The sequence below is a fragment of the Eumetopias jubatus genome, unplaced genomic scaffold (assembly GCF_037043125.1).
Source record: "Eumetopias jubatus isolate StellerSeaLion01/CBP00866 unplaced genomic scaffold, mEumJub1_p1.0 scaffold_14, whole genome shotgun sequence".
NCBI lineage: Eukaryota > Metazoa > Chordata > Mammalia > Carnivora > Otariidae > Eumetopias > Eumetopias jubatus.
The window spans coordinates 87,971,040-87,997,877 of NW_028274820.1; the positions used below are offsets into that span (position 1 = coordinate 87,971,040).

Consider the following 26,838-nt stretch of genomic DNA (forward strand, 5'->3'; position numbering starts at 1 on the left):
ATAAAGTGTGGGTCTTAGGGAGTAACCGGTGAGAACAAGCCAATCTCATCTCCACGAAGGCTGCCTTTCACGCGTGTGAGGCCAGGGGTGGCAAACTTCCCCGCAAAGGGCCAGAGAGTAAATATTTTAGGCTTCCCAGGCCATATGGTCTGTTGCAATTACTCAACTCTGTTGCTGTGGTGAGAAAACAGCTATAGACAAAACATATACGAATGAGCATGGCTGTGTTCCAATAAAACTTTATTCATAAAAGGAGGCAGATGGCCAGATCTGGCCCCCAGGTTGGAGTCTGCTGACGCCTGGTTTAAAAGACTATTCTCTGGACTGGATTTGTCCCTGACCCCTGCTTCAGCCATGGAGACCACATCTTCATGCTCTCCCCCTCCCCCCAATGCCAGATGCCCTCTAGAACTGAAGCCAGCAGTGGGAAGGGCTGAAGACTGGCCAGGGGCAGTGGGAGAGAGCTGAGCCAGGCGCTGCACTGTGCCTATGCATCTGGCTTAGCCCTCCCAGCATCCCGGGAGGGAGTTGACAGATGAGAAACCATAGGCCCGGAGAAGTTAAGTTACCTTTAAGGTCATTCAGCTGGGCTGAGCCCGCTCTTTCTGACCTCAAGCCCTGTTGCATCCCCCCCGGCCCCTGATACAGCAGTTTCCCAATGGTCAGCAGGGGCCTCGCTGTCGGGATGCTCTCTGCTGCACCTTCCCATTACGATGTATCCTCCAGGGACCAGAACAGCATGCCTGCCTGCAATTCCCTCCCTGAAGTGAGATGTCACACTCCAGAGCACCACCAAGTGGGGGACTGGGAGGGTCCCCAGGGATCCTGGAATTTCCAAAGCCCCCCCCCCCCCCCCCCCGTGACTCTCTCAAGAGGGGAGGCCAGAAAGGTATGCAGCTGGTGCAAGTCAGCTGGCTTGTGACTGGCTGAGCGAGAGGTGGCCCTGGAGGGTCTTTCCACAAGAGCACTCACCCAGCTCCCTCCCAGGACACGCGCTCTCTATACTTGCGCTGGCAGGCGGCAGAAAGAACAAGACTCAGTCCCTGTGCCTGAGGAGTTTGCAGTAGAGGGAAGGACAAAGCAAGCAGACAACTCGGGGTCATAACAGAGCATGACGGAGGCACGGCAGGAGGTTACAGAAGCCCAGAGGATGAACATCTGCACTGGACCCTGGTGGTCAGGACACACTTTTGCTCAAGAGCAGGCCAAGGAGAAGTTGGATCTGATCTTACTCTTTCTCCTCCATCCCTCGGCAGGAATGGAATTACTGCCCATATTTGGGAACAGGACTGGCAACCCCAGCAGTCACTGTGACGGGATCACAGCCTCCAGGGGCACGCACCAAATCCTCAGATGAGGGGCCGTGGGCTCTTGCTGATTGGAGCTTGGGTTCTGGGGCCAGGGCCCACTCAGAGGTACTCTCAGTGGAAGGAGGGCAGCCTGGCAGGAAGGTTTGATTTGGGGGGTGCTCTGAACCAACCCCAATTCATCAGTCCTCAAAGAAGAACGGGGCCCCAAGACTGTCCTTGGCTCTTGGAGAGTTAAGGAAGGACAACCAGGGCCATGCCTACCTGACTATGCTCCACTCTGGCTCGATGCGCACGATGGTGGGGTCCTCCATGTACTGGAAGAACAGGTCCTGGTGGATACTGGCCTTGTCCACTTGCACCATCACCTTCATTTCCAGCACCTCATCTGAGGATGTGGTGTTGCAGACGATGTAGGACGGAGAGCGTCTGCAGGGAAGGCAGACATGCAGCTAGGCTCCCGGGTGTTGAAGGGGACAGGGGTCCGGGCGGGGGCCAGGGCCCTCCACCCCTCCCTGTTCCCAGGCTCCTCAGAGGCCATGGTGAGCACTGCCTCAGGTGGAAAGCTCCAGGCACTACTCACAAAGACTCTCTCTTGCACCAAATCCGTAGACAGGTTCCTCTGAGACCTCTTTTCAAAGAGGCCTCATCCTTGGGCCCTGTCTTGGGCCTGCCAAGCCCCATTTTTAGCAAGAATTCTGCAAAGTGAGGTCACCCACAGTACCCCCTCCCCTTGATACCTGATCACCCTGGCCGCCTGCAGCAAGAATCCTGTTAAGTCGGTTTAGTAAGAATTTTCCTATTCTTGCTGTTGCTTCTTAGTAATTTCACACCAGCGACACCCTCACTCTGCTGGTTGGCTGTAAATCCCCAGCTGTCTTTGCTGTATTTGGAGGCAAGACTGATTTCTTTCTTTCCCCATTGTGATAGTCTTGACACCTACTGCAATAGTCCTGAGTAAACTCTTCTTCGCTATTTTAGCAAGTGTCAGAACAATTTTTTCTTTACCCCTGGCCTGACTTCTGATCTGCCACAGGCCTCAGCATAGCTCTGTCCCGGGAAAAGCTCCCCGGCAGAATGTCACATCCCCACCACGTCTCCCAGTCCTGCATCAGATGAACCTCCTGCCTGCCTTCTACCCTCCAGGCTTCTGGTTTATGGAAGGTGTGCCCTGCTGAGCCCGGATGGTGGAGCCAGGGGAGAGAAAGTCGGCTGCCCTTGGGAGGTTCAACCTCAGCCAGCTGGGCAGGAGGCTCAGTAGTCCCAGCTGGCTCTGCAGCAGGGGGCAGGGGCTCTAGATTCCCCAGTGTGTCCTGGGAAACCCTAGGGTTCCGTACAGTGGTTGGTATAGGGGCACAGAGGCTAAATGGTGGGCAATAACAATGAATGGCCCAACTAGGGAAGGGCTGCCTGGCAGGTCTCCAGACTGAGCCAAAAACATCCACAGTCAGGTATGCCCATACCATCCCCCCTCAAAGAGAATGGCCACTTTCTCAGGGAGGAGAAAGCACTTCCAAGAGGTGAGCCCCGGAAGTCTGTAGCCCTGGGGCAGCCCGATGGGCCCCACCCTCTGGGCTGTGAGCCCCTGAGCCCAGCCTGGAGGTGAGTTACCTGTGGAAGAGGCAGGGCTGCTTCCCAAACATCACCACCACGTTGCTGCCTGCGTTCAGGTTGGTGCCCGTGATGGTCACTTGGGTGCCCCCAGACATGGGCCCCCGCCTGGGCTTCAGGTCCGAGAGAGTCAGCGTCTGTTCAGGAAAGGATCTGGCCTGAGACACAACCGGGGTCTGAAGAGGCAGCTCCCCACTCCCAGAGCCACTCAGTAACGGTGGCCTCCCAACGTGCCCACTAAGTCCTATTGGGCTTGTGTGGATAAGCAGCGTTCTGGACCCTGGGAGTTTACACCTCTCTATTAACAACAGTAATAATAACAGCTGCTGTATGCTGGTGTTTTAACTGGCAGGCCTTCTCTTCATCCATCTCTATATAAGGTATGTGCCCAGTCAATTCTACAAGGTAGGTATTATTACCCATTTTACAGAACAGATTCAGAGACATGAAGTAAAGTTCCCAAGGTCACACAGCTAAAAAGTGGCATGTCTGAGATCTGACTCCAGAGCCCTGACTCTGTACCACCTCTCCAATTGCTTTTGGGAAGGTGATCTGCTTCTTCCACAGGCCTCTTCCAGAGAGCTGCCCAAACACCCAGAGGCCAGAACGATGGGTCCTGAAGGCCCCAGAAAAACCCAGGAGGAGAAGCGAAGAACGGTCAGTGGATTGAGTGAGGATTGGGGGGAGGGGGCACCTGTGAGCTGAGGATTTGGAGTTGCGATTTGTTCTTTCATTAGCATTTTAATGGAAAAAACTTTCCTCAGTCCCAAGTGAGAAGCCTGTCTCTGCATTTAAATGAAGATTTCTCTCTCCCCTGCCCCTTAAAGAATTCCACACCAAAAGTTGAACTTACTTGGCTCGCAGCCGGCAGGCCGCCTCCCCACGGAGAGGCCTCAATCCCTAACACCTTGGGAGAACAGGAGGAGCCCCTGTGACTCTCTGACCGCGGCTTGCAGGGGCCCACCCGCCCTGCCGCCCACCAGGTCCTTGCAGATCCTGAGCCTGGCCTCCCCCTTGGCACCCATAAAGCAAAGGAATGCTTCATTCCAGAGCTGCTCCTGGCCCAAACGGAGACCCGGACGAGGGTGGGGTGAGGCTGTGGGAAGAGGCTTGGTTTTTCAGCTCTGCCTAGATCTTGCTGTGTGACCCAGAACAAGCCTTGTAACCTCTCTGATCGTAAAATCGGAGAGCTGGGTCAAAACGAGTTATCTCAAAGGCGCCTCCTGGTTTTCTGGTTCTGTAACTCGGGGTCACCTCCCACAAATGGTGCCTCTGTCCCGCTGTCTGGAAGGGAAAGAGAGTGCAGTCTGTGCAAGGCAAGGGTAGTCCTAGAGATAGAGTCAAAACCCACCCAAGTTCCCATAGATGGCGGTGGGAGCAACATGGAAAGAAGAGGTTCTCTGGCGGCCTGTGGGTGGGGTTCTAGAAGGGATGGAACTGAGTAATCCCTGTTGGCTCTGCAGTGGTGGGCTGGGCGGGGGAATTATTCTAGGGTGAGGAGAGGATGATATGGAGACATGTTTTAAAGTTGTGAGAAACGATTAATTATTCAAGTCATGCTTCATAAATATTTCACGGTGGGTTTGCACGGGAAATCAAATTCTGTATTATTTGCCACCTCTTCACTTGGCTCCCAGATGGAGGTAGGGAAGGGAAAGGTTCCCTCCATGGAGATCTCTAGGGACAGAACTGGGAACAAGACCAAGAATGCTGATCCCCTGGCCTTGGCGGGTGGGTTTGGGGTGAAAAAACCCACACATCAGAATCCCGCCTGATTTGTGGCGGGAAACTGAGTTATTAGACCCAGATCTTACTCCCAACCTCAGCACTGGGAAGGGGCTCCCCAGCATGCCCCAGATCCTGGGAGGCATCCCTGAAAAGGGGCTCTCCAATGTGCCCCAAGTCCCCAGAGGAGCCCTGGGAAGGGGTTCTCTAGCTGTCTCAGGACTCCAGCAGAGTCAGGGGCTTCTCTGTGCCCCTTGCAAACTGCCTAGCGGAACGGGAAGGCAATGAAGGCTCTGAGATGCTGGGGAGCATGAGAGAGGGTCCTTCTGTCTTTTCTTACATGCGGGGTGACCCTCCCACCCTGGCCCCCTAGGAGCTCTGTGGGGGCGGCCTCAGTGACTGGGCCCTTAAATGCACACTGGGGACTGGGGACGAGACTGAGGTCTCCTCTCCGAAAGTCTTCCCCAGTACCGTTCCTCAGAGGTAGCCCTCAAAAAAAAAAAAAAAAAAGCCACACAAATCTTTGAGTCCCGTGGCCCTACTGGACCAATGCCGTTTTGCCTTGTGGCAACAACCCTCATCTCTTCCCGACCTACCTTTGTGCTCCCACCTCTTCTTTTCCCACGAACCCCCTCCCCTCTCCCTCCCTTCTCTTCCCATCTTTTGGTGCATTTCCAAACCTCATGCCAGGGTCAGCTTCCCACTGCTCCAGATTCATACGGAACATCACACTCTGCCTCGTACAGATCCTGCCTCTCCACCCAGCTTCTTCCTCGAAGCCTCGCCTCGATACCCTGCCTCTAACCACATCCTGCTCCAGAGCACAAACAATGCAGGCCAGGCTGGCCTGACCTGAGAGCAGAAGCGGCTTTTGAATACGACATAGGCTCGTTGTAAGAATTAAGCCTGAAGCCACATATGGACAGGCACATGGTATCTGTTCTCTAAGTTCTGTTTCTCCTAGGCCAGTGGTCCTCAGCCTGGGCTGAGTTAGAATCTCCTGGGGAGCTTTGTGCCCCCCGTAGCATGTGACTTAGCTCAGGGGGGCCCCCGGAGCCTTTTGTTTAAAGCCCCTCAGGAGATTCCAACACGCAGGGAGGTTTAGAACTGCCTGAGCAGTGGGGGCTAGCAAAGAAGTAAAGGGCCAGGGCTTCATCTCCAAAGACCTACTAGTCTGAACAGAGGAGCAGGGGCTCCAAGACATACGCCCAGTTTAGTGTGGGCGGGCAGACGCCATGGAATCCCCAGTGAGCCACAGAACCGTGGGCGCCGTGGGCTGTGTATTCAGAGAAGGCGTGGAGGGGCTCACGAGCGGGGCGTGGACTAAAAAGGAGAACGCAGCTTGGGGCAAAGTGGGGAAGGAGACGGAGAAGGGAGAGGGGTCAGGCCATGCAAAGCCTTGGGAAACAGGATTGGATGGACGGGGCAGGCCAGACTGAGAAGGCTGGACGGCGCCCTGGTCCTTCTTGAGGTGGGCCTAACATGATGAAAACAGTATTCTGCAGGGCAGGGTCGATTAGAATGGGTTCAGACCTTTAACGTCAGGGATTTAAGGAGGTCATTGCAGCAGCGAAGAGAATGGGAGAAGGAAGACTCCAGGACATGGTGATGGGGTGGCTGAAATCTGGAATTTAGGGAAGCTGAGCCACAGCCCACCAGAATTGTGGCCGGGGGACAAGCCCCTGACAGAAATGGGCAAGTGAGGGGGACACACTATTTGTCGGAGCCGGCAGCCGGGGTGGGTCATGGAGGTGACAGCCGGACAGCCAGAGGTCTAGTGGCCTTGGAGTGAGTCACAGAGGTGAGACGTGGCAGAGATGGCTAACACCCCAAGGAAGCTTCAGCCAACCCTAGTACCGTCCATTCTGTCACTACCAAGTGACACCAGGATGCAAACTGCTTGGGGCAGTTGACTGGCTGAGGAAGCCCAGTGCTTGCTTTGCCCACACAGGGGCATCCTCCCTGTTCCCACGGTGGCCAGGTAACTTCAGAGCTGGATTTCATGCCCAAGTTTGGCAAGCCACGCCACACCTCTAAACACTTGGGGAGTGCTGTGTCTCCCTCCCCCTCAGTATCTCAACTCCACTGGATCGACAGTTTATGTAGAGATCCATCAATATCATATTCAGTATACATACCCTCTCTCTATATACACAAGTATTCATGTGTCGCTAATTGTGTGCAGGTGTGTTGGGTTCCACTGGAAAACTTCCGCGGAGCCTTTGAGAAGAAGGTGGGCATACAAATCCTAAAGAGATGGGGAAACCTACACATCCATTAAATCCATCACATATGTGTGTTCTTCTACGTGAGATCCTGTGTGTGCAGCCTGACCAACTGTATGCAGAAGGAGGGGGGATTTTCAGGAGGAGGGCAGGGAGCAGAGAGAGCAGGGCCTCAGCGGGAAGAGACCTCTGATGCACGTTCTGGCAGGGTTGGCGCCCACCACAGTCGCGTCTGAGTGTACATCCATCCTCCACTCCACCTCTCCTTCTAGACCGCGGGCCCCCTGAGGGAGGGGCTGTGCAGGGTCTGAGTCATCCCTGAATACCCACAAGCCAGGGCCACCGAATTGTAAGATTCAACCAATGAAGCAAATATTTACCAAACAATCTAGGGGGAGGGATCGTGCAAGGTGACACATGGTTGTCAGCTGAAGGGAGAAAGGAGGAGCGGGAGGAAGGCTGAGGGAGGAGAGGGGAGGAGGGGTGGACGGTGGGGGAAGGGAGGGTGAAAAGTGGGCTCCCTGTGATGTGTCCTGGAGCATTTGACACCCAGGCATAAAGTCCCTCACTTCAGGCTCCCAGCTTCCCAAAGCAGCGCGGAACCATGAGGAAACTATCTTATCACAGCCGGCATTAGCCCCAGGAGTGACCTGGATGGTAAGACAGTTTGGAAAATGAGGCAGCGTGAGGGACAGCAGAGACATGCATGCCTCCCGCATGGGATTGAGAGGTCCCCAGAGCCCCTGCCCCCCAGAGCCCCTCACCAGGGGCTGCCTCGGTAGGGCCAGCGAGGGTCCCAGCTGGAGGGAATGTGGCGGTAGGGGTGAGGTCTGCAGACAGGCCACAGGAAGGGAAGGGAGGGGTGTGCAATGAAGGGTAATGGTGTGGCTTAGAGGAAGGTGGAGTGGGGGTGCAGGGGAGGTGCGGGATGGGGGTGGGGTTAAGGAGGTCATGGGATGGGGTGATGGGGAGTGGAGAAGGTGGGCTGAAAGCGGATGATGGGATAGAAATGATGGCGTGCCAGTGTACCCGGAAATCTCAGGGCACAGCAGTCCTGCGGGCACAGAAACCATGCAGATGAGGGAAGTGATGCGTCAACTTCATGTAATTATCACAACAATACTGTGGGGTAGATGCAAGTCTTATCACCCCCGTTTTAGAAATGAAGACACTGGGACGCTAAGCAATGTCCCCAAGTGCGCCCTGTGAGTAAGTGGCAGAGTCAGGGCTCCCCTCCTGGCCCAGACACAAGGCCACTCAGCCCGAGGGGGATGCAGGGCCCGACAGCCAGGGTGGCTTCCCTGGATCAGGGCCGGACACAGCATGGCTTGGATTTGAATCCGGTCTTTCAGATTTCCAGGGCTGCGTTCTCACACTGCAGGACAGACTCCCACGAGCTGCTCGGGGTCTGCCCACAGAGGTCTAGCCCGGCCCATAACCATGGTCATGCGGTCTGTGGCCCGTGCCTGGGCAGGTTGCTAGTGGCCGGGACTCACCATGAAGTAATAGAGTTGTGAGGACCGGGCCATGAACTCGGGCCGACAGACGGCCACACAGATCTCCACAAAGCCTGCGTGCTGGCTGGGCTTGGCCTCCCCCATCTCGCACACGATCCTGCAGAAAAGAGAGGACAGGTCCCCGTGGTCACATCAGGGTCACAGGACTCCAGATGTGACCCCTGGGCCCTGCACCTCCCCTGGCCCCTACTCTGCAGTAGGGTCTCAGGGAAGGGCAGGGGAGGCGGAGGGGAAAGATTCTTCCCTGCAAGGCTCCTCTTTGGTTCTTGGGAAATGCAACCTACAGGGTTGTCTCCATGGACATCCCTGTCAAGTGAGGGGTCTAGGGGAGGGCCCCTGTGTTCTGACCCGAGACACTCAGTTTCTCATTCAGGAATTGTCCCCTCAACTGTGAACCAGGGGGCAGGGATTGTGTCAGCCAAACAGCTTAGGGAACACGGCTGGCAGGGCCCAGAGAGGTAGTGACCTTCCCAAGGGCCCACAGCACGTCGGACAGGGACCCAGGAGCGGACTTGAGGTTTTCAGACCCTCACCCAGGGGCCCTTGGCTCCTACTGCATGGACTGCCTCAGTGGAGTGTTTTTGTCCCCAGCCCCAGCTGGATGCTTGGTCCAGAGGAGAGACTCCTGCTTGGGGGGAGGGGGAGGGGTAGACAAGAGCCATACATTTGTCCCCTTTTAAAAATGTTCCTTGTTTTAATTACAAAATTTGTTCATACCCCTTGAAAACAAGACGGTACAGAAGTGTGACAGTAAAAATAAGTGTCCCTTTCTTCACTCCTAATCTCTCTTCAAAGTTTGATATATATATATATACACACACATATATATAAAGTATATATACACATATATATACTTGTAGACCTTGCTCTAGATCTATGCAAACATATGTAATATATAATATATACAAAATCTCTATTTTACAGATGAAGAAGCTGAGGCACAGAAAAGTTAGGCAACTTGCCCAAATATGTATATTTGCCCATATGCACCACCTATGTGTATATATGTGTGTGTGCATGGTTATTACGCACACATGTCAACATAAGTGTTATATATATTTGCATGTACAATTATATACAAGCATACCTATATAAACACATACATGACTTTTAAAAGAAACGTGAAACATAGCTACCCACTGTCCCAAACCCCGGTCATTTTACTGCACAGCCCAGTGCGGACTTGCCCCGTGTGGCTGCATGCACAGCCCTACCAGATCCTTTCTGACAGCTTCACAGCACTTCATGCCGCGGCTCCACCATTGTCTATTTATCCAGCCTCCTACTGATGGACATTTAACTTCCCTTCATTTTTCTCCTACTCCAAATAACCCTGCAGAATGAACCAACTTATACACGTATCCTCAAGCATTGCACATTTGTTAGGATAAGGCTCTAAGTGGGGAGCTTGTGGGGTCATTGTTTATGTATGTGATGTTTGATAGGTGGAAGAAAATAATGGTCCCACAGGGTCGTTACCAATTTGTACTTCTGTCAAAAGCAATTGAGTGAGATTATTTTACTCTTTTGCCAACACCAGATAGTATCAATCCTTTGAAAGTTTTTCCAATATAATAGGGAAAGATGATCGCTTTTTTTTTGCTCTCATTTTTATTTCCCTGATTACTAGTGATGTTGCAGATATCTGCAAGTATGTGCGTGTGGTCCTAAAAAAAAATCTTAGATAGCGTTTCCTTCGATTGGTCTGAAGCTATCTCTTTATATTGCTAATGAATTGTCTTTTTGTAGGAGCTGCTGAATGAGGAGTATTAACTTTGCACTGGTAAGTATTGCAATTATTTTCTCCCAGCTTGTCATCTGTATTTCAACTTTGTTTATAATGTCTTTGGCCACACTAAAGTTTAAAAGTGTCTGTGGTTCAGTGGCTCCTTCTTTTACTTTATGGCTTCTAGGTTCTGTGTCTCTCTTAGAAAAAATTTCTGGGCGAGAGTCCAGTAAAAAATATATGCCTTTCTGTCCAGATAGCATAATTAGCGCATGTTCAGTATAAAGATAAAAGAGAGAGTGCATAAAAACACTTGCCATACAGACACCTCCTCTCACCCCATTTGAACCACCCAGAAATATCCACTGTCAACATTCTGGCGTTCAGGTTTTCCGTCTTGTTTTTCTTTTACAGAATTCATTAGAAACTCTATTCTGCTTGGTGAATGATGTTCTCACTAATACACCTTGAGTATGTACCTGGTCATGATTCTTCTGCAATATCAGATTTAATGGCTATATAATTTACTGTCCTGTGCATGTACAATAAATAATTTAAGAATTGATTAATTCCCTATTTTAAAATATACAAATTGCTTCTACATTTCCACGATTACAAATAAGACCAAAATAAGTATTCTTGCAAAAAAATATTTGTGCATTCTGGTTATTTAAGTAAAGTTCTAGAAATATGATGACTAGGCTAAAGACTTTCAATCCACATTTCCAAATTGCCTTCCACAAAGTGTGTCCCAATTTACCCTCCAAGTAGGAATGTATGAGTGTGCTATTTCTCATGCTTCTCATCTGCACCGGGCATTAACTTTTTAAAAATTGTTCCCCATTGTTTTAATTTTCATTTCACTGACTACTAATGCTATTTAACTTTTTTTTATGACTTTTGGTTCTTTGTCTTGTGAATTGCACATTCATGCTCATTCATGCTCTTTGCCCATTTTGCGATATTTGCCTTTTTACTTATGGAACCTCTGTATATTAAGAAAAAGCGTGTATTAACTGTCATAGGGTATATCGCTAGTCCCAGTTTATTGTTCATATTTTTCTTTGTTTACATGGATTTTTGACATATAAATTTTAAGTTTTATATACTCAGATCCCCTAATCTTTTTTTTATAACTTTTTTCTTTTGCTGTTAGAACAGTTGCACTTCCCTTATTTGAAATCAAATAAATTCTCACCTGCATTTTCTTTTAATCATTCCACAGATTTATTTTTTTCACTTAACTCTTTAATCTGTCTGCAATTTATTTTGGTGTATAATGTGAAATGAGGGTTGGTTATATATATTTTTTTTTTTCTCAGAGTTAACCCCCACTGCTTATTGACTGATCTTGGCTTTCCTTGCTGATTTGAAATGTCACCTTTACCACATACTAAATTTTTACGTATCAGGATTCTTTTCTGGGTGTTCCATCTTCTTCCACTGATCTAACTAGTACCACGATATTGCAATCACGTGACTTTATAATCATATATTTTCTGTTTGGCTATGCAGGTCCAGAATAGGGCATTTTAAAGTTCCCCAAATCACAGTAGATTGGTAGCAGTTGGCTTTGGTTTTGTTCTAGGAAGGACTCCAAAAGTTGAAAGAGCCACAGAAAGCTCTCTGGGCAAATAAGCCATGAGGGACCAGGGAGGTGAATTCCATCAAGAGTAGATCCTTCAGTCACAGGCTCTACTAAGAGTGTTTTAGGAAGCTCCGGATGGAAATCAGATGGTGTTACTGATGGCTCCAGAATCACTAAATCTGGGCAAGACCCAGCAAGCGGACAGGTAAGCTGCCGTATCCAAGGGAGACCTAGAAAGGGTCAATAACCTACTTGTTATTAAAGACAAGTGGCTAGGTGTCGCTCTGGGTGGGGCGGCAGAGATGGTATAGAATATAGATTCTGTTGTGCTGGTAAACATTTCATGGGGTGTTTGTTGGGCTGGAAAATTATATTTACTTATTTACAAGGCAATGATACATGACTCTCACATCTCCTCTAACAGGTGGGCTGGGAGGTAAAGGTTGCTCACGGAATGACCCACTCCATGCTCCAGCAGCCTTTGCATGGAAAAAAACAATCCCAGAGGCCTCCAGGCTGGCGTGGGTGTGAGGTTTCATTTTCAGTCTCCACAGAAAGTAGCAGAGCCTCAGCTTCTTTCGTAATTGGAGGCGGACAGGAGTGGGGACTTGGGGACGGTGAGGGGGTAGGGAACTGAACTCATACTTCTCTTGCAGATTTTCATTTTGCTTTGTCTTGTCACCACCCATGGCCACACCCCAAGGAGGTAGCGATCACTTTTCTCTTCCCTCCTGGCCCCATGTCCCCTTACTACGCTTGCCAATATGGCAGCTAGCTAGTTCAAGAGCTGGGGAGGACACTAGAATGTTAGGGGCATTCTACCTCCCCCACCACCGCAACAGTCTCTAACACCGTTGGCCATTGGCTGTCAGTTGTTGGCCAGGGAAGGCGAGTCAACACCAGATAGCCACAGCACCCTAAGTCTCATGGGGCCTCCACTTACTGTTCTGCAGGGATGTAGCCATCCACCAAAGGGCTGCACTCCACACCGGCCACCTTGACGTAGGAGGCGATGTCCCGGAATTCCAGGCCCAGGTTCTCCCCTCGGATGGTGACCTTGGTGCCCCCTTCCCGGGGACCTGTCACTGGGATTATCTGGAGGGAGGAAGCAGTGATTTGGACAGGCACCAAGATAGAGCCATCCCCCACTTGCTGCTGGGGCAAGAAGAGGCGTCTGGCTCTTCCCCACCTCCGTGCGAGTCTCTGAGTTGGACCCACATCCACAAGGGCACCCAGGTCTGGGATTGTCAATGGCAGGAGCTTCTGGTAGAGCAGTCCATGTTTGCATGTGGTATTAGGAACAGTGTTCAAATCCTCTCATTCGCCTTCCTATTTTGTGGAAGAGATGAGGGGATGGAACGTGATCCACATTGTTACAGGGTAATTCACAGAAAATCAAGGAATAAAGCCTTTAGGCATTTGCTTGTGTTGTTCCATTCTGAAGGAAAATGAAAAAAAGCCCTCTTAATACCCACGGCCCTCCACACTATGGCAAGCCACCCAGTTTTCAAGATCCTTCTCAGATGTCCCTTCTCCATAACCAGTTGTTCTCTCTCTCCACAGAAATTTCATGCTCCTTTCATGGTAACAATGATTTGTGTCTGATTCCTCCTCATCCTTCGGATCCTGAGTCTCTGAGCGCAAGAATGGTGTCTTACTTCCTGTGGACTTCTCAGTGATGGCACCATATTTATTTCTTGAGTTGTCATTGGGCTGGAAACCACAACTACCCAGCATTTTCCTGGATTTAGAAGGGCATTTGCCACAGCTCCTTTGCCTTCACTGTCTGGCTTGGTTTCTAACGGAGATGGGCTTAATTTAGACTTTACCTTCCTATACTGGTCCAAATGACTGGGTTTTCTTCCTCAGATGTCACCATTGGTGTTAAAAAACCCATGATGGAAATGTTGGGAATCAACAGCCAAGGGGCCTGCTTTGAGGTAGGTGCTATGTACAGTTGCCACGATCTAACCGCGACATCCCACGGTAGTGACTTTAGTGGCAGAAGATGTTCTACACCAGCCTCTTCTGTCATTCAAAAGACCAGAGGAGGGCACATTTCCCATTCCTGGTGTCTCTCAACACCAGCGCCTGGATCTTGGCCAATGTCCGCGGGATCCCAGCTGAAGGAGCTCAGACAGCCCACCTCTTAACATTTCCTACCCTCTCTACCCTCAAAGGTCACAGCCTGGAGAAGGGTGGGAGGGGGGAGTAAAAGAAACCAGGCTGGAGGGACAGCTTCCCTGGGGAAGGCTGCTCACTGACAAGTTAAGATGGTTCCTTCTTCCTACCCATGCATGTTTGTGGGTGAGTGTGCACATGAGGGTGAGGGTTTTCACGTGTGTTCCCGTGGCGGTGGAAAGACAGGTCCCTCGGAGACATGGGCCCATTTCTATGTGAGGGAGGTGGGCAGATGTAGGGAGGGCCGGAAGGGGGAGTGCATGTCCTTCCCAAATGCCTGCCCAGCCAGTCCCCAAAGCCCCACTGGCCCCCGGCAGCAGCGGATGCATGATATTCCAGCCTGGGCATGTTGTCCTGAAAAAGGAGCTTTATGTCTGGCGCAGTCCTTGGTTCCCCAGCTCCCCGGAGGGCCAATGCCAGTGTGGAGCCAGTAAATAGCCTCCCTCGCAGGGAGATTTGTTTAATTTGCCATCTCCTCCCTGTGATTTTCTTGATCTCAGGCCAAGAAGAAAGCAAGTCCCGCTGTTTGTGGCAGACGCACTCTTAGCAATCACGCGTGGCAGCCCCCGGGGATGGTTCTGTGTTAAGGGCTCTGCGGGGCAGGCCCAGGGCCCTCCTTCCTCAGATTCTTCTGTAGGTTAAATGCCTATCTTTTGCCCCCGTTTGAGAATTGCTGGTGAGATTCCCACGCATGCAGGAGAGTGAAGTAGAGGCTAAGGGAAACTCCCCATGTCTGGAAAACCAGGGATGTGGAAGATGAAGGGGCTGGAGTGGGGGGCACATACAGAGGGCCACCGCTGAGGGGCCGCCTTGCTGAGGGAGGCCGTGTGCTCACATAGGTCAAGCTCCCTACCTGCTTGTACACATCCCTGGTGTGTGTGCATGGTTGTGAGTAGAGGGGTGAGGGAGTACATCTATGCGTGTCTTGCCTCCGTGGTGAAAGAGAGCACTGGTGGGGCAATCCAGAGACCTGGGATTCAGGACCTGTTTGATTTAGGCTTTGGGGAGAGGACATTAGCATCTCTGAGCACAGCTCTTTATATCTGGGAAAGGAGGCTGCTAACCCTGGCTTTGGCAGGCATTCTAGCTTGAATTGTGTCCTCCCCAAATCCCTCTGCGGGAATCCTAATGCTCAGTACTTCCAAACGTGGCCGGATTTGGAGAAAGGGTCTTTACAGAGGTCATCAAGTTAAAATGAGGTCATTAGGGTGGGTTCTGATCCCACAGGACTGGCATCCTCATATAAAGGGGGAATTTGGACAGAGACACACAGAAAGACGAGGAGATGGGACTCAGGGAGAAGATCATGGGCTGCTGGCCACGAGAGAGGCCGGAGCAGGTCCTCCTGCAGAGCCCTCGGAAGGGCCGGCCCTACCCACACCTGGGTCTTCACTCCCAGCCTCCGGAACTGAGAGACGAGGAATTTCTGTCACTGAAGCCATTTGGTCTGTGGTACGGTGTGGTGACAGCCCTAGGAGCCATATGGCAGTGTTGCTGTGAGGATGGACAAAGTAATGGATAGGAAAATATTTTGCAAACTGAAGCACCACGCCCATATTTGCCTCTTATTATAACTGCCACTCTATGCATGGAGAAGAGACTGTGCTCCCTTTCCTCTTTTTGTCTCTGCCCCTCTCTGCTTTGTTATTAAAATCATCATCCGCCATGGCAAAGAGGTGCTGAGTACCTACAACGTGCAAAGCACTGTGCTGAAGGCACAGAGGGTCCCGCCGTTGAGACCTGCACGCCTCTTCTTTGTTTTACCAGGGGAGCACGGTTGTGGGGGAGTCTAAGGGGGTCTTTCTTCTGGGAGTGGGGAGGTTAAGACAGCAAGTGACATAAATAAACCCCAGGAACAGTGATCCCCTTGGCCTAGACATGGAAGGGAACAGCTTTAACAGTGTCAAAAATGGCTGAGGAGGTTGGTGAGATTCCTAGGGGCTCTGCATGGAGCCAGCATTCTGCATGATTTTCTCCTACAGTCCTTGTAACTCCTCTGTGAGATGGAACTTTAGACCCATTGCACAGGGGAGAAAGCTGAGGCATGAAGGTAGCGATGAATTAGCCCCAGGAAACCCAGCAATTAGCTGGCAGAACTGGGCTTCCAGCCCCGTTCTCTGCATGTTTAGCTCTGCCCTGCCCCTCACTTGTCTTTGCGCTCCGCCTGTGTCCCCGGGCCCTCCTGAACGGTGCTCCAAATCCATTTCTGCCATCTACCCGCCTAGCTCTTGCTAGACGGGTAGATGGCGGCATCTACTGCCATCTGAGTGAGTCCAGGGGTCTCACAGTTTCCACCCTCTCCACCTCCCAAGGGCTGGGCTCTGTGCCCTGAAGCTCCACGCAGCCTCAGCTCATGGCTGACTGTTGTGTGAGGTTGTCCCAGATGAAGCTGAACCGCCTCGTCCCCCAGACTCTTAGAGACAAAGGGAGAGTGGCCAGGACTTGGAGTCATGTTTGACATAGCTCATGTGGAGACTCCAACAGGACAGTCGAGCCCCTCTCTGTTTTCCACCTTCCTTGATAAGGGAAGGACCAAGCCCACAGCTTCTGGGGAAGCTAGGCAGGAAAACAAGGATGCCCCCAGCCAGCCCTGCTAATCAGCGTGGTGGCTGTCACCACGGCAACGCCTGGCAGGGACTGGATTGGCCACCCAGAGCGGCCCCGAGGCCCCTGGCTTACCTCTGTGATGCGGGGGTTGGTGCACCTGCTGTTGGCGCCTGACAGCTCCAGCCACTGGCTCTCATGCACGGGGCAGTGCTGCCGCAGGGTACACTGGCCCTGGCCCTGGCACCAGCCACACTGGAAGTCCGGGTCCGCCTTGAGGCACAGCCCACAGCTCTCCCGCATGGCTCCGCACTTATAGAGGTGAACTGTGGACGAAGGGCAAGAGGTCCTTTGGGGTGAGAGGGAGAGCAGGAGCGGATGGCACTGTGGACAAGGAGTGTAGTCCCAGCCTCGGAGGATGAGCCACAAGCGGCCTTGTTCCTTTAGCCACTGTGACACAGAGAAGACCAGAAGAGAACTTCGGGGCCGGGCCGCGAAGCTGGACTGGGAAGCGGGGCTCCCTCCAGCATCGGCAGGGCTCTGTCGGCCCCAGAGCCACTGCCCACGGTGGGCCCACACCTGGGAGGTCTCGGAGCAGTGGAGAGGCGAGGAGAGCAGGCTCAGAGCCGGAGGGAGGGATAGAATCACAGGTGCCCTGGAATGTAGAGCCACTCCTCCCATCTGCCCTGCCTCCCCGCCGGGGCCCGACTTCCTCACCTTTGTTCCGAGCTGGGTTGTCAATGTTGAAATGCCCGTTCCACACAACCGTCAACTGCACCGGCAGATTGTTGATCTCCATCCCTTCATACGAATACTGCAGCAGGTTGGGGGTAGCAACGAAAAAAGCTGGGTCACAGAGATTTCTAGGGAGAGCCGGCTCTTCAGCCTGGGGCTCCCAGGGGTGCTCAGGGCTAAGGACCCGCCATAACTGTACGTGTGTCGAGCACAAGTGTGGGTGCACACCTGGGGAGGCGTGGCTCAGGGAATGGGGTGCAGGCAGGAGGCAGGTGAGGCCTGGATGGGACGCCCATTTGGAAAGTAGATGCCCTGAGCAGATGAGAGCAAGCTACTTGTTCTCCTTCCACAGATGCTGGCTCCCACCAGCTGGGCTTTCCCAGTGTCCTCTCTCACTGTCCAGGGGAACCCCGCCATTAGGCCCCCACCAAGGCCCTTGATTCAATTTAGGAACTTTAACTTCTAGGACAAGTTCAGAGGAGGTGGGTGCTTTATCAAAGACCTGGAGAGGCCTGATCAATTCCCAGGCAGGGGTCGCAGGTGCTGCACTAGAAAGGGAGGGGCTGCACTCCTCAGGAGCTGAGCAGATGAGAGAGAGAGATGAGAGCTGGGGAGGGCTTACAGGTGAGGTGGGAAATCCCGAGGACACCCTAGGCCCCAAACCTGGGAATCTGGGTCAAGACTCCAAAGGCCTTTGCTGGCTCAAAGAGGCCAGGCCCCAGCTCTGTGGCTGCCCATGGGGGAGCTGCCTCCAGGCCTGCACAGGGCCCTCGCTGGGTCCTGCTTCCATGCCCTGCTCTCCTCAGCTTCAGTGCCCCACCCAGCTGGGTCTCTGCCTTGGGACTGAGTGCTGGGGGCGGGGGTGGGGGGGTGAAGGAGGGGTAGGTGCCGACCCCCCCGCCCCATATCTGCCTTCTTATCACAGACACTTCTCAATCTCCAGAGAAGGGGGGTAGGTGACAGGAACTCTGGGCCTGCCCAGGGCAGCATTTCCAATCCGTACCCGGTGATTTTCTCATTATTCCACCAGATTCTGCCCTCCACAGGGGGTGGATGGAAGAACCGGGAATGAGACAGGTTTTCTGTGAAGGAGGGGCTGAGGGCTTGCAATTTGCTGGAGGGGTTCAGTCCAGGAGACCTGGTTTGAAGCGGTATTTGCAGAGCCAAAGGCTCTTTTAACTTAGTTGAACTGTGGAGGGGCTGGGGTGTGGGGAGTGTGACGGACGTTATGGAGGAAGCAGATGGTCCCTCCTCAGAGCTGACCAGCTGCTGGTCCCTCACTAAGGGGAGGGCGGCTACGGAACCTCGGGAATGCACAGCCTGGGGAGGGTCTCTGGGCTGTCCCCGGTGCCTCTCCCTCTGGAGCCAATTCATAGAGATTTCTAGAGGAGATGTCAGTCGTCCTCCTCTGGGAAACTGCCCTAAGTTCCTGAGTTACAGCACGAACGCGAGCACGCCATGACGTATGTGTATACACATACGCATCACTGAGGTGGCGCCCAGCCCTCTTCAGCTCTCCCCTAGCACTCCGCAATTTTTCACCAGCTCCCTGGAGACATGTGCCTAGGCCAGGGAGCCACGTTCAGGGTTTGCCCCACAGTGATGGTGGTTTGCACTGTACCACGCACCCTCTCATAGAATCTCCCTTGTGACCCATGACACCTGGGCCAGGGCCAAGGTCGGGGCTCAGGCCAATAGAATCAAGCAAAGCTCCCAGCCCTGCAGAAACAACCGTGGGGCCTTTGATGACCGCTTAACTCAGCTGGTGACTCATAAACCTTTTGCCATGTAGTGCAGCAATCAGCTCCCCAGAGACTTCGTTCTTTGCTTCTGGGTCAGACTAGGTCGCTCTAAGCCGTCCTGAGCTTTCTCACAAAACCTTGTCCTCTCTAGGCTGGTGGGTCTCAGGGTGGTCTGGGGGCCCCACTCGTCAGAGTCATTTAGGGGGCCTACATGTAGATCCCAGGGCCTCCGCCTAGACCTGCTGGAACTGGAAGATGGGGATGCATTTCAAACAAACAACTCTAGTGACTCTGGTATTGCACGGAGTTAGGGCATCTCCACTCCCTGCGAGACGGATGTGCAGGACGGGTGTGCGGGAGCAAGAAGTTCATGGGGGAGAGGAGGTAGGGAAGGGGAGAGGGAGAGAACACTTTTCCAGCTCTCCCTCCCCTCCCCTCCTCCAGCCAAGCTCCACTTCCTCTCCTTCCCATCTATCTCCCTCTTCCAAGGCCCCAGTGCAGAAAAGGTGCTAAGGGCTGGCTTCAGGCTGTTCTGGCCTCCACTCGAGGAGGGATGCTGGAATGGGGCGGGGGGCTAAGTCAGGATCCAAGCCTGGCTCCTGCTTCTCAGGCCAGGGTCTGGTCAGGATTCAATGTGGAAGCAGCAGGTGGTAACCAGGGGCCCGTCAGCCAGAGCTCAACAGAACCTCCAGGCCTCTCTCAGGAAGGCGCTGAAGTCCCCCAGAGAGCAAGGCAAGAAATTCTGCATATGCGTGCATGCGTGTGTCCGTGTGCACAAACGAGGTCACACGCAGCTGGCCGGAGAAGAGCTCAGAGCACAAATCCGTATGGTCTGTGTGTTCATACGTGTGTGCACACGCGTACTCGCACACACCGCTGTGAAAGGGTTCTGCAGGGCCCACCTGTGTGCATGTGAGCCGACAGCGTAAGTCTCGGTTTCCCCATTTGCCAAGTGGGGATTACAAACACCGCACACCTAACAGGACTCGTCGGAGGGTGGGGGATAACCATCATTGCTCCGAGCACAGGGCCTGTCACATGGAATGAGCGCTCAAATATGACTCTGTGTTTTATGTCTCTTTGTATACATTTGGGGATGCTGTCCAAAAATATGTTGGTGTTTCCTGTGTTTATGTTTATGTGAAGTAATAATAGCAGACATTTATTGAGTGTTTATGCACCAGACACTTGATACATATGGAGACGTGTGCATATGAGAACGCTTATGTGTTCTGGAGTGCATGTGTGTGTTTACACACATTCACTTTTCGAGGAAAATTGAAAATAAAAGACGTCAAGGACCAGAATGTGCTGGGCATTGCTTTATCTTTTTATCGCCCATTCCAGGGATCTTGACTATGAAATATTATAGAAGTCATTAACCCTGGGTCCTCCCCACCACCTCCTCCATCTCTAGGGAGGTCACTCTCATTCCTGCAGGCTCTCTCCCCATGACCTGTGTTCCACAGGGGGAGGGGGCCGACAGCTGGGGAGCCTGGACCCCTGGCTCCCATCCCCCAGGACTCCCCACCTCTGCTGCACTTAGCATTTATATAGCTCTCTGTAATCAGCGGGCAGTTAATCTGCACAAAACCCAGAGCTGAGGGGAGAGTGTTTCAGGCTCTCAGGGGCCAGGAGGTTAACTGACTCAATCAAGGTCTGGCACGCCACAGCCCAGCTCGGGGCTGACGTTGCTCATCACCTTGGGAAAGTGTGAACCTCCACCTTGGGACAGCAAAGACAAGACCTATACGATTTGAACGTTCTTTCCTCGAACCATTCCCTGTTCTGAGCTCTGAGATATTGTGCTGAAAAATGCTACCATTCGGGTGGACAGATCTGAACAAAGTAAGAAACCTGTGTATGCTCCGTGTCCATCTCCAGGACCCCCGAGGGCTCAGCAAACCCATTGCTGGCCGGGTTCCAGGAAAGCAGGGAGGGGGCCAAGTTACCTCCCCGCCCGTCTCTCCATTCTTGTTTTGCACGTGGTAAATTGGGACACCAGGAAAAGATGGGCGGCTGCTGTGGGTCCGGTGGGAGCCCGGCCCGGAGCCGGCTGCCCCCTGTGGTCCACTCGCTTGCCTGATTGCAGGTGACTGGGGGGCGGCTCCAGGCACTATTATGAGCAACACTCGTCATTCTCCTGGAGCCTTGGTCTAAAGGAGGCCAAGAGTCCCCACAGTTGCTCTTCCCTCCAACCGTTGCCTGTGAACTGCCTTGTTCTCCTCCCACATCCCCTCCTGCCCCATGGCCCTGCTGATCTGAAATGTGGGCTGGAGGCGACCTGTCTGCCCACCCGGCCCGGTGTCACACCCACGAGGAGATTTCCCGTGTCTCTTTTCCTTCTCTGCTCTCCTCTGAGACCTCTTTGTCACCCACTACCACCACAAACGCGGGGTTTCTGTTGGATTTCCCCACCCCACCACCCGATTCCAGAAAGTTCAGGGACTGAAGAAGTGAAACAACAGGAGTCCTCTCTGAGGCGCATCAGACCTTGTTCCCAGGGATTGCACTCAGGCTGGGTATAAAGTGCTCAGTTGCTATTTTTTGCCCAACCTTTGATGGGGGCTATGTTATGAAACTGGATTCAAGTTCTGAACTGGCTACTCACGTGCTGTGTGACCTGGGGCTGGTCATATGCCCTCTCTGGGCTTCAGAGATCCCCTCTGTCACAGGATCAAGTATAGACACTCTCTCAGGTCTATTCCCACCCTGACACTATGTTGTCCTCTATAACGTGGTACTATAACTATGGTAAAGGAGGCTTGCCCCTGATTATGACCCCAAAGTTTCTTAAGGAAGTCACTTGACCACAAGTGGCATCCTGGCCCAGACCAGCATTTCAACTGGATCCCTGCAAAGAGAGGCTCCTGGGAAATGTCAGAGCTGAGCCCTCCTGGACTGCATGATTCCAGAGGGTCCTGGTAGATAGAGGGGACTTTTCCTGGAACCTACCCTTTGTGGGGTGTACCTCCTGTCGCCTTCGTTTCTAAGACCTTAAAATGATACAGAAAAAACTTTCCCATCACTTTCCTCATGAGGGTGTTAAAATAAAGAAGGCTGAGCTGCTTTGGGAGCAGCGACCTCAGGTCCTGCGAAACAGCCCCTGGCGGGCGGGGGGCATCAGATGCTGGCACAGGTACCCCACAGGGTACCCCGGACGAGGGCACCCACCCACCTGTCAGGGCTCCATTTTGTGCCTTTGTCCCCAGGAGGCCCTGACTCCCCCCCGCCCCCCAGTCAGGACAGTTTGACCCCTAGTGGGCTCATTCACAGAGTCGGGCCTCGCTCAGGAGTGCTGAAAACAGCGGGTCCCAAGGCACTGATTTCGGACCAAGGAGTTTATAGGATGAACTCAGGCTGCTGTATGGGGTGCCCTCATCTATTTAACTGAGCCAGAGGAAGCCTGGGGCCTGTGAGGCCCCGTCTTGTAGTGTCTGGGGAAACAAGGGCTTAATCATCAGAGGCCACAGACTGTCCTCCTTCCTGACACCTTTGGGACCAGATTCCCTGGGACAGAGTCTCTGACAAAACAGACTTCTTTCTGGGGCCTAAACCCCTATCTGCCCTCCACTGACTCACATGTGGGGCTCAGGCTTTTTCTTCCCACAGGAACTCGCTTACTTATTTGGGGGAGAAGCACTTGAGCCAAACCCTTGGGGCTGGTCTGGTTGGCCTCAGGATTTATGAGAAAACAGGAGGTGTTTAATAGCCTGTTTGCTTGCAGGTTTAACCTGGAATGCTGCAGAAATCTGCCAAACAGCCTGGCCGCCAGGACAGGAGGGAGCTGTGGAGACACATCTGGGGTTTCTGAGGTTGAGTCCTCAATTGTCCGTTTGGTCCCTGCAATACTGAGTGACCTCGGGCAAGCGTGCGGGCCTCTCTGAGCTCCATTTACCCCTAGATTTTTTCCTGCAGGGAGAGGGCGGTGCCCATGAACTGCTTTGTCCAGGACTCTCCTGGTCCTATAGCACATGCCCAAATACAGTCACCATATATGAGTACCTAGCAGGAAGGATGAACGGGAGGCAGGGTGACAGAGGAGGACACCCTGAATCCAGACCCAGCCCTGCCCCCCGACTAGCTGGGTGAGCTTAGACATGTCGCTTTATTCTGACCCTGAGGTGCATGGAGCTTCAGCCCCTTCTCAGGTCTGCCTATATATTTCATTTTGTCTTTATTACATTTTATTCTTAAAAGAAGGTCCCCCAAATCATATAGGTCCCAGCCCCACAAACCTAGACCTGCCCCTGCTTCTGGGCATCCAGTTCCTCATTTGTACAGTGAGGAAGCATATTAAGGTTTCCTACAGCTTGAAAATGTTATGAGTCTAAAAGCCTAATGTTTGTCTTTGAGCATCAGGGTACAGAGGAGCAGGCCAGAAAGAGAATGAGAGAGAGCAGAGCAGTGGCTGGGAAGACCACGAGGTCAGGAGGGGGGCAGCCAGATGGGAAAGGTGATGCATAGCTGGGGCACGTGGGGTGGTACCCAGGAATTAGGCGATAGCCATCGGCAGCGGCCGGGGGGGGGGGTGGGACACGGGGGGGAGCCGCTGGCCCGTCAGTGGTCGGGCATGGACCTAACGTGGATTTTCTAAACATTGGGCAGGTGTGTGCTGATCTGAGCAGCACCCTTCTGGCTAGCTCCATCCTGTTCCACCACTCTCTTTGCAGGGGTCTGGTCTGTCTCGGAAGCCTCTGTGCTGGGAGACGGTCTCTGTGCAGGTCCAAAGGCAGCAGTGGGCCTTTGGGGCCTCAAACGAGGTACTCAGGTCAGCCCTGCAAGGAAGGCAGGGCCCAGGGACTCCAGAGCTCATCTCAGGAAGGAGGATGGACATGGATGTTCCTGGAGCCTAGCACACCCTGCAAATACCTCTGCCCACAAATGGTGCTCAGCAGCCCCATGACAGGTCCCCAAGCCCCTGCCACTGCAGCCCCTGCCCTTGGGCAGACATTTGGTGACCTCAGAGCCCAGCACTCTGCTGGGACGGGCATCCGAGGCTGTGCCAGGCAAGCAGGGCTAGAGGGAGCAGTTCGGCAGGGGGCTAGACTGTTCTGTGCTTGTTTGGGGAAATCCCACAGAGCCGAGCTGACTTGGCTCTAGAGAGGAACGAGGAAGGGGTGGAGGCGGGGGGCACTCACAGAGGTGTTCTGGCATTGCACGCTGGAGCTGTTGAAGCGCAGGGCGGGCACCCTCTGCTCCGTGCCCTGGATGCTGAGAATGCATTCGTACCCGCGCTGCCCGGACTGCGGCTGGGGGAGGTTCTTGGCCTTCAGGGTGATGGGCTTGATCACCTCCACGGGTACCAGGATCTTGTCCACTCGCAGCAGCTGGGGGCAGTCCTAGAAGAAACAGCACAGCTCGGGCTGGGGAGCGGGAAGCCAAAGCTTCTCCAGACACAGCCCAGAGGTCTGCCCTGCTCCACCTTCCTGCGGACACAGCCACAGAAGGTTCTAGAGACTGCTGCCCATCCCCCCATCCCCAGCCTCTATGTGGGAGAGAATGGGTCTGAGAAATCCCAGATCCCACAGTCACCATCTGGGGGCCACTTCTCACTGCCCACCCTCTGCAGTTTCCATTTTAATGCCCTCCAGACTCTGACACTCTTGGTTGCCTCTTCCCAGCCCCCCCTCCCACCCTAGCAGAGACAGACTGCTGCTAGATGTCCCATGTCCCACCTTGGGGCTGATGACCCCTGTGCGTCAGTCCTAGGCTGCCAAGAGTTGGGACAGAGAGACCAACCAGAGCAGCTCTGCAGTGAGCCCTGGGCCCCAGCTCTGGAAAGTGGGTCTGGACCACCGCAGGAGGGCCCAGGAGGGTCTTCCATATGTGGCTGAGTTGGGTTATGGGGAATGTTCTGGAAGCTCCAGAGACCTTTAAAAATCAAGAAGCTTCTGACTGCCCTCTGTGGCACTTGACCCCATGGAAATGCCCCTCAGAGCAGATACACAGGGAGCACCTCTTGGATGCTAGCAATGAGCACACTCATCCCTCAGGCTGAGTGGGGCCCAGAGAGCCTTGGGCGATGGAGGAAATGACTGGGCCCTTTTTCCCTGAGGTAGTCAGCTCTGTCCCAGGAGGGCTGGGGGGAAAATGGGGTCAAATACAGAGTTTGGGTGCTCTGTCCTCTGTCCAGAGGTGGGAGGTGGCATGTAGCTGGATTCTGAGGACTTGGGTGGAAGAGAGTCAGTAATGCCAGGCCCGATGGGCATGGGCAGGAGTGGGGCCTTCTGCAGACGCAAGCAGGATGTGGACCCCCCATGTCAGGCAAGTCCCAGCATCCCCCAGATGACTCCCATTATGACACTGGGTCATGCTGAGCCAGGTGGTTTCTGGGCAGGCTGGTCATCAAAACCCTGGTACACCCATCCTTTTAAGGATGCTGCTCTCAGCAGAGCCTTCTGGCCTGTAACCCCAGCCCTCCTGCCCAGCTGAGTAAGGCAGAATGGCCGACTGGAGGGGTCTCAGGCAATCAGGCAGCTGACAGCTGTCCCTCCTGGGTCTGAAGGCAAGCATGAGCCCCTTCTGCCACTGAAAGTTGGGAAGGCGAAGACTCGCATTCTAGTGCCTGCTGAGCTTCTAACAAGCTATGGAACCTGAGAACATCACACCCCTACTTGGAGACCCAACTTCCTTATCCGCCCAAGGACCCCATTCAGCTCTTCCCCGTCCTGGTTCTGTGATTTGGGGTGGTCTCGCCTCTGTCCTTCCTCATTACCCTGGAGCCTTACCACAGGGGAGCGGGTGCTCCAGGCCCATCAAACTAACCCTCTCTCTCCAGGCTGCCCGTACCTTTATTCTGCAAAGCAGCTAGCCGAGGTCTGGCAGACCTGGCAATCTCACTTCTGGATATATACCCCAAGAAATTGAAAGCGGAGACTAGAACTTGTTCGCTTATATTCATAGCAACATTATTCACCACACCAAAAGGTGGAAGGCACCCAAGTGTCCATTGGTGGACATCATGGATGAACAATGCATGATACATACTGAAAATGGAATATGATTCCATCTTAAAAGGAAGGAAATCTTAACACACATTACAGTGTGTCTGAATATTGAAAACATCATACTAAGTGGAATAAGCCAGGCACAAGAGGACAATGGTCACATGATTCCACTCATATGAAGCACCTAGAATAATCAACTTTATAGAGACAGAACGGTGGTTGCTGGGGGAGGGGAAATGGGGAGGTAGTGTTTCACGGGGATAGGGTTTTGGTTGGGGGAGACGACAAAGTTCTGGAGACGGATGGTGGTGATGGTTGCACAACAGTATGAATGTACTTAATGCCACGGATCTGCACTTAAAACTGGTGAAGATGGTAAGTTTTATGTGTGCGTTTTTCTACAATTAAAAATAAATGAAAACACAGAAGAGCGCAGCAGGAGGGGAGAAGGGGCAGAGCACTGAGCCTGGCACGTGGTCCTGAGACTCCAAAGCGCATGGGTCTCCAGGGACTCGGGGTCCCATATGGAGAGAGTTTTAGCAGTTCTATCCTGTGCTCCCGCCTCGGCTGCCACCTCAGCACCCCGCCCCCCTCTCCAGCAAGATGAGAGTGCAGGACACAGAGAAGACAAGAATGATTTAGTGAATAGGAGGATGCACAGGACTGGAGCAGGAGGTGTGTGATGTTGGAGAATCAAGAGAGGAGATCTATGAAAAGCAGGGAGTTTCGAAGCCAGAAGGTGCTGACTGCACTCTTCCCTTTTCCTGAGGCCCTGGGCAGCTCTCCTCTTCCCAAAGCATGCACAAGCCTGACCTCCCCTCCTGCTCCATCCACATTGGCATCATCGGGGAGCTGGGTCTATGGTTGCATTTGGAGTAAGAGGAGTTCTGGATCTCTCGCTCCCATCTCCTAGAGATAACTAAAATGTTACTACTGTCCACGAACAACACTCAGGAAGTGTCTGGCATCTGGGAGCCCTCTGGACCA

The 26,838-nt window shown here is 53.1% G+C and overlaps 1 protein-coding gene across 3 annotated transcripts in view; it reads right to left on the bottom strand.

Annotated features, from left to right (window-relative positions):
• Positions 1-26,838, bottom strand: part of PLXNA4 (plexin A4) — a 355,028-nt gene that overhangs the window by 49,617 nt on the left and 278,573 nt on the right. For 2 of the 3 annotated variants that reach the window (XM_028106345.2, XM_028106346.2), the window contains exons 9-15: positions 24,043-24,243; positions 17,142-17,238; positions 16,560-16,750; positions 12,643-12,794; positions 8,365-8,482; positions 2,919-3,055; positions 1,572-1,736 (exon numbers count right to left, since the gene is read on the bottom strand). In XM_028106345.2, coding sequence (XP_027962146.1) covers positions 1,572-1,736; positions 2,919-3,055; positions 8,365-8,482; positions 12,643-12,794; positions 16,560-16,750; positions 17,142-17,238; positions 24,043-24,243 — 1,061 coding nt within the window. Of the gene's footprint in view, positions 1-1,571; positions 1,737-2,918; positions 3,056-8,364; positions 8,483-12,642; positions 12,795-16,559; positions 16,755-17,136; positions 17,239-24,042; positions 24,244-26,838 lie in introns of all 3 variants that reach the window. The other variant, XM_088018661.1, reaches the window with a different exon arrangement.